This window comes from Diadema antillarum, unplaced genomic scaffold, assembly GCF_040938485.1.
Source record: "Diadema antillarum isolate AM-2024a unplaced genomic scaffold, OU_Dant_1.0 scf00000042, whole genome shotgun sequence".
Lineage (NCBI taxonomy): Eukaryota > Metazoa > Echinodermata > Echinoidea > Diadematoida > Diadematidae > Diadema > Diadema antillarum.
Genome location: NW_027270931.1, coordinates 1,336,315 through 1,344,492, shown reverse-complemented (window position 1 = coordinate 1,344,492; position 8,178 = coordinate 1,336,315). Strand labels below are relative to the sequence as shown.

At 38.9% G+C, this 8,178-nt stretch overlaps 1 protein-coding gene across 1 annotated transcript; it reads left to right on the top strand.

The window, feature by feature from the left end:
* Window positions 1-3,872: 3,872 nt before the first annotated feature.
* LOC139712751 (uncharacterized) lies at window positions 3,873-4,967 on the top strand. Its single transcript, XM_071624549.1, has one exon. It carries the CDS (start codon window positions 3,873-3,875, stop codon window positions 4,965-4,967), a length of 1,095 nt encoding a protein of 364 aa, XP_071480650.1.
* Window positions 4,968-8,178: the final 3,211 nt, after the last annotated feature.

Here is an 8,178-nt window from a genome sequence, read left to right as displayed (position 1 = left end):
ACGATCCGACTCACCCTGGCCGTACTCCCTCACATGAAGCAGAAAAAGGCGGGAAAAATCATCAGTGTCACCAGCGTTGGGGGAGTGAGAGGTACGGTAAAAATATAATATTTATATAAATATAAATATGACATAATTGCCAATCACAGTACGCCATTCCACACATGTCGTCCCTAAACAGATATGACATTCTCATTTTGTGATAGATCTACACATCTCCATTCTTTGAGTCTATTTTAGTATTTAAGGTACTCCCTACTTTCCCTCGTTCATCTGGTCTGAATACTCCTAATCCCAACAAAGTCCTGCATCAATTCCATACATTAATTACCTTCATCAAAGAGTGTCACTTGCTGACAATAAGATTTAACTCAAGTCATTTTCACTATCCCGAAGATCTTCTTTGACCAAACGATTGGACTTAGCGTAACGCCGACAAAACATTAGATGAGATAGCAATATACGTTAAATGAAAACGTGAATAAAAGATTAGTTCGGTATACTGTTCATGCAAACTTTCTTGCGAATAACTTTCCGTAATGGTCCAGTTTAACTGAGTTTTGCTATTTCTTCTGCTCTGCAGACTTTTTATGTTTGCTTTGTTTTTGTACCAGTTAAGTAGAGGGCGAAATCAAAATTAGCGAAAATTAAAACGATTGATATCCCACATTTACAGAGTTTTTCGAAATTAATAGGTCTGTGTGTGGCATAAACATGTTTTGAAAAAAGTTATATGAATGAATTTTACATGAGGAATTCCTTAATACTGATGGGCATTGATATTTCTATGCAATACTAGAGTTTGGGTTCTTAAAAAAGATATTTGCTTGTTTGCCTATTGGTTTGCATTGTTTTGTTTTGTTTTGTTTTGTGTTTTAATTTATTTCTTTTTTAGCTATGTGTGTAAAATAATTTTTTTTCGGTCTCTGTGAGTACGACTGTTTAATGAGTACCCTCTTATTTCTTACAAAAATCCCTTTCCATGCCTTTTTTTTTTTTTTGGGGGGGGGGGTCCCCAGTTGCTGAGTGTGATTAACTGCTTTGGTAAAGACCTCTTTTCTCAAAGAAAGCTTTTCCAGAGAGTTTACAATATTTCCATGTCTTATAAGAGCTGAAAGTCCATTGCTGTTGAATTACATGTCATTTCATTACTTAGAATCTGCTCTGTTAGAGTTTGGCCTTTAAAATAATTACCAAAAAAAAAATAAAAGTCTGGCAACATTTTGGTGGTTTTGTGATGTAGGGTCACAAACACATAAATTATACCCACATATGTAATGTGTATACATATATCATAATTATGTATTTGTGTGTGTGTGTGTGTGTGTGTGTGTGTGTGTGTGATCCATTGCAAAACCAGCAAACAGTCGTCACACATGTACTGTAAATACATGTATACTTACCTCGTACAATGTTGTAAATTGATATGCAGGCGTGCCTTACGCCGAGTTTTACACCGCCTCCAGGTTTGCCGTGGAAGGGTTCTTTGAATCGTCTCAAGTCATTCAACATCAGGTGACAGCCAAGCGATTTCTTTTTTACAGTTCACTGATACAACTTATTTTGTAAAGACGGAATGAGGCTTATTATTACTTTGATAACAGATTCATGATCATATCCAAAATGCTTAGTAACCGATCACCAATGATCTGTTGAAATGAGTTACAGAATGAAACTCCCGATGGCATTTTGTTGAGTGGTGATTCGTCTGATATTCACATTGGTCACGCTTGCTTCATGAATGTTTGTTTGTTTGTTGTTGTTATTGTTTCTATGTGTTTGAGGGGTTCACTCCCTGCAATTAAGGCTAAAACGTATAGTTTTAAAAGCAAATTGGAGTATTTTGATCAAAATATATAAAGTTTTATAGGTTCCGTCTTTTAATTTGGATGTTAAACGAACAGTGACATATCTCCCTCTATACTGTTTGAGTCATATTTATTTGTCATTTAATCGGCATGGCTTACTGCTTATCTCAGGTTTTGAAAATTCACGTCTAGTGTTATATCTATAAATTCAAAAAGATATGAAGCTTACTCCTGGATTCAAGTTTTGCTCGAATATTTTCTCAAATAGGATGTTGCGGTATTCAGGTCTCCAATATGACTTCATTATTTTTGTATATCTTTATTCGTCTGCAAAACTTTGTCCACCTTATGATTGAAATTCTAGCCAGTAATTTCCTAGAAGATTGTATAAGAAAACTAAGTCATATAATTATATTTACCGTGAGATGTCAGCAGGAGATATATTTCAACGGTGTTCAGACACTAACACATGCATTTTCAGATTGGTCATCACGTCATCATACTAAACCATTCACGACATCGATCGACGTCAACTGCGCTGCCTTCTTGACGGATTGAAGAAGTTTCCATGCTATTCAGTAAACGACGTGGTCGATGTCTTGATGACGAAATGCGTTGAGGTCGACGACCCGGTTTTCAGACACCTGGTTCTTCACCGTGAGACCAGGAGTCGCTGGCAGAAATCGCTGCCGACCTTACGGGGGAAAAATCTGTCGCCGATCTGCAAAAGATGATTGGGACTCTGTGGATTATGTGTTTGGTGTTACGGGAGGAGTGCTGGCTTCCAAAACACTTTTTTATTCCTCGGGAATTGGCAGGAAAGATGTATGAGGCCCCTATCCTATACACTCCTATCACACCACTGCCTCCAACAAGCAGTACTCCTAGCTGTGTGATTACATCCATAATTCATTAACCCTATCTTCCCTCTCTTTCTGTCGCTCTCTCTCTCTCTCCCTCTCTTCCTCTCTCTCTCAGTTTCGTTCTTTTTTTCCTTTTGCCATATACCAAGGAAAAGGGAAAATTTTCTGTTAGAGTACCACCATTAAAGTCCACCTAATTATTGATCGCGAATCCTCGCATTTATTGAGAGCCATCATCAAACATTTAACCGCATATGCGCATGCGCGCACGTGATTCATCTGAGAATCACTGTTAAACGATCGAGTGATATCTGCAAGTCTTTCGACTTCTCTCCTCTCCAAGGGAAAAATGGGATATTTATGATATTGGTGAAATAGAGGTGAAGCCTTCGCATAGCGTAAGGTAACATTCCAGGCACCGTGGCCATCTATTTTCTTTTTTGTTACGTCACTCTTGACAGCCAATCGTTTTCGACACACTTCAGATTCCGAATCTGAGAGGTATATATTGATTAAAATCCTGTCAAAATTTTGTCCACCAGCCTAGTCGACGTTTTTTGAATTATCCTTGATACGTGAATTACGGCTTAGGAACGCTCGTTAGTATTTCTCGTTAGGATTTAATGACGCAGTGCACAACGCATCGTCTCTATTTACACGCATTATTTCTGCCATTGAGCTGCACTTGGGCTATTGGATATTTAGATACTGCTTTTATTGTTTGGTAGATACAATCGATATGTCAGAGCACGGTTTGGAATATCAGAGAAATTTTTAATGACAATTACCGTAATGGGCCTTGGCTACACGAGTAGATACAATCACCACCGCCGTGTTTACATCATAGTTCATTGTGTCAATCAACTAACTTCTCTCACCGTCATATTGGATTGAGGGTGATATCGGCACTGCAAACTTGTATGCCATTACTCTAGACTAATCTTACACTTACATTCCAGTTGATGTAAGGGCACCGAGCGCATGCTGACAAATTTATTACTACTCCTAGCAATTATACGAAATCTTCACCGAACAGGAACCATTTACCACGTCAAATATCATTCGCTAACTTGACACAGCAGGGCTCGCATAACCTAATCCAGCAAATATCTTCGTTATCAAATAGTCGTGAAGATTCTAGCAAGTTCTCTTTTTTCCCTCAATTTATAGAAGCGCCATCGTCTATCTCAAATTTGTTGCCATGTTTTTAAGCGAGTTCGCAATCTTGCGGTTGACAATCGGAAGTTTAGCTATCGGTTTCGGGATTCCTGGCAATATGATCATCATCGCTGTCTTTACCCAGCAGTCAATCAGCAATGCCACTGACGTCGCCTTCATCGCCCTTGCCGTAGTCGACCTCGTTGGGAGTGTGATCAGCGGTGTGAAAATCGCCGCCGTCTTTTTCCACGACGAGCATCCATGGGCTTGTTTCTTCGAAGTCGTTGGCTCAAGATCTCCTCTTTTCGCAAGTCTATTACTCACGACGTCTATCGCGGCATATCGCTACAGAGCCGTGTGTAATCCGTTCGGAAAGCGTGTCGGACGGCGGGCTGCTGCCTGGCTATCTCTCACGTGCACCATCTTCGCGTTTGCTGTACATGTACCGTTCTTTTTCATCACGACGTCGCAAAAATTAGGCCGTGAGTATGGCTGTAATGTGTATGGAAACATCGTATGGGTGCAGAATGTCTACGCCCGGTCACAGGCGGTTCTCTTCTGCGCGTCTGCTTTACCTGTCACGGTTCTCTATACCTTGATTTTAAAACACATCCGCCATCACCAAGTAATCCGTCGTGAAATACTGTCTGATACAGCCGTTCCTGAACCTATACCCAAAATGAAATCGGCCGGAGCTGTTTACTCTATAAGCAAGAGCGTCAAAATGACCCCCACCTCACCAGACCAAGCTCCAACGGATGATTTCGCTGATAATGTCGAGCCGATTCCACCTCACCCGTCAGGTGAGAAAGAACCGCCAAGCCGGCAGATTGTCGACAAAGCACGGAGTGGACCAAGAAACATTCCTAGATCGGATCACAAGACTACACAGATGCTGATAATCATCACAGCCGTATTCTTTCTCCTCTGGCTGCCCAGCGTAGTGCTCGATCAGCTCTCCTTCGCGCAAATCCGCCACATTAGTGCCACCATCCCAAACGGGACATTTATGCTCTACTTTCTGTATCAGGTCAAATATATCAGCCACATCACTAATCTTTTTGTTTACATAGCGGTTAATAGACGTTTCAGAGATAATTGCAAGAAACTCCTTCTTGGCCGTGTTAAAAGTAGTTAATCAGGTCTTAAATTCACGGCTCGCAAGCAGGCTCATACCGGAAATAACAATATGTGAGACGATAATGTATCCTCACACCTCTTCCATAAAACTACTAAAATCATGATTCGGTAAATAATTTAGCCAAGTAAGAACACACCCCTTCAAAGTTTTTTGCTAATGATTTGGGGAAAGCTCTCCATGGAAGCGATAGGATCAATTATTTATTATTTTATTTCGATTTTTTTTGTGCATTTCATTGTATTAAGACTTGTTTGTAATGGTAGTACCAACTACATGTAGAATATTTTAAGTATGGGATCGTCACCGGTTTTATAACGTAATTTTACTTTGTAAATTGATGTCAATTTGAATATATAGCAAGTATAGTGGCTGGTAATAATAATTAATGAAATTAACTCAGATTTTGAAACACGAACCTAAGAATGTTTTTTTTTTTAATTCTTGTTTATTCTGTAGAATGTATTGTAGGCCCTCACGAAACCATCAGATCTAGACGTGTTTGAGGATTGCATTAGTCACGGTAATGTTAGCATTTTGTGAGGTGCACGTAAAAAAAAAACTGCCTGCACATTCGATGTTACACCATACATAATTGTATTTCTTTGTACTTTGACAGTATCAGGAAATGGGAGTTTATACATGATCCAGGGCTCAACAGTAGCTTCTTTCTCCTGGTGGCCAGTTTGGACCATTAAAAGTTTTTTTTAAACTTGAAATTTCGGTGGCCCGAAAAAGAGATGTATTGACCGAGGGAAAAAGAGTTACAACAATGAACTTTTATTCTTATATGCCCGATCGGGCCACGAAAGCAAACCTTTTCGGTAATTTGGTTGCCAATTGTCAATTCTAGTGGCCCCGGGCTACATCGCTGAATGTTTAGCCCTGCCTAATCAAAATGAAAGTATGATTAATGCCACCGCAATATTTTTCGCGTCGAAATGCAAACGGAGAAGGGCATTAATGAGAATGACGAACATCCGTAGAACGATATTGGCGAAGTCGTCGTGTGACTATGCCGATATTGGTAGAAATTTATAATACAGCTCGAAAAACTTTAACAACAAACTATCATCAGACTATAACCAGTTCTCGATACCAACAGATTTCTGTGATGGTCGGGCCACTACAATCCTCGAATCTAAAATAATTTTGAAAGCCCGAAAAAGAAATGTAATTACCGGAAATGAAAGGAAACATAAAAATCTAGCTTGAATTTGACCTGCCGAGCCCTGCTTTGAGAGTAGTTAGGTTTCCCGTCGTTACCAAACAAGACTTCACTCACCAATAAGTAAAGCTACAATGATTAGAAAAGATTAGGAAAGAACGTCGGCAGAACATTGTCTTCGATATCAGAGGTCTCGTAAGATAGTAATCAGTGTAGATTCATGCTCTCAATGTTTGTGAAATGCAGTGAAGCAGCCACAATTCTTCTTGACCAAATCGGTGAACACAAGCATAATATCATAGTGAAATTATGTACTGTAAGCTTGTAAGGCTTCATTGCTTGTTTCCCCAACGGCATATGCAAGGTGTTCTTATTCTCTGCGAGTAAGTCAAATTTCTATGTAATGTAATGTACCTTTCGCATTGTGAATTTCTTAATTCGTATATAAATTATTCTTCTATGGAATTCACTGAACAGTATTGTGCCCGCCTTTACCTCACGCAGACCAGAAATTCCGAAAAACCCTCCAAATGGGGTAAGAGCAGCAGTTCATTCAGTTTTTCATCATTTAGAAAGAAATATTCATAATGGAAATTCAATATCTGAAAGCCTTTTTTCAGTCATCTTGAACATCTCAAAACCCAAAAGAATGCAAGAGTTGCATTAACCAGATTGAGATTCAGCACCCTCTAAATACGGTAAAACCACCAAGTGTTTTCAATTCTTTTCAACATTTAGAAGAAAATAGGGGCCTACATGGGAATTTCCGTTTCTGGCGACCATTTTGGCGGTCATCTTTAATATCTCAAAGCCCTCAAGAAATGGAAGAGATGCATCATCCAGATTTTGATTCAACACCCTCAAAATAGGGCAAAACCACAAATTGTTTTCAATTGTTCACCGTTTAGAAAGTACATGGGAATAACCATTTTTGGCGGTCATTTTGGCAGCCATCTTTAATATCTCAAAACCCTCAAGGATGCAAGAGTTGCATTATCCAGATTTGGATTTAACACCCTGGAAATAGGACAAAACCACAAATTGTTTTCAATTGTTCACCATTTAGAATGAAGTACATGGGAATAACCGTTTTTGGCGGCCATTTTGGCGGCCATCTTGAATATCTCAAAACCTTCAAGGATGGAAGAGTTGCATCATCCAGATTTGGATTCAACACCATCGATATAATTGTGGAACCACCAATTGTTTTCAGTTGTTCACTGTTTAATATGAAGAACATGGTAATGTCCGTTTTGGGCGGCCATTTTGGCGGCCATCTTGAATCTCAAAACTTTCAAGGATGCAAGAGTTACATCATCCAGATTCGGATTCAGCACCCTCGAAATAGGGTTAAACAATCTGAAAAACATTCGATGGATGGTAAAATGAGGTTCGGCTTCTGGCACCCAGACTACTAGAGTTATTCTTTGTGAGGTAAATGAACCATAAAGTAAATTACATAATTATGTGATGTGTCTCATATTATTCTAAACTAAATGTATTTTTGTTACACATAATTCAGGGAAAATATCACAGTGCACTACAACAGGACTCCCCCTTATGCATTTGAAATGAAGTTGATATCTTTTTAATTAATTTGCTAGTCCTTGCCTTTTGGTAAAGCATGGTTGCTGAAATAATTTTTGCATGTGGTGACTTTGCTTTTTATTCAATATTGTTGCTTTCTGCTTGATATGAAACGGTTCTGTAACAGGAAAAAACGAACGAAGTCTCCGAAACCAACTATCTTTGCTGGTGATTGTTTTAATCATCTGTTTTAGTCATGGACGAAGGTGGCATGATAGTAATGAATAAAACTCAATTTGGTAAATGACGAGGTGGAGGTCTCCACAATCACTAAAATCAATGTTGAAACAAATGCCGAATATAACGCGTGTTCTGAATTCATTAAAAAAAAACCCGGAAAGTAAACTTGGATGATTGGTAAATAGTTGTGCTCGATGCTTATAAAGCAGCTTAAAACTAACAGTTCTTATCACTAAAACTGACGTTTCTTCTTATATAAATGATCATAGTCCTCAA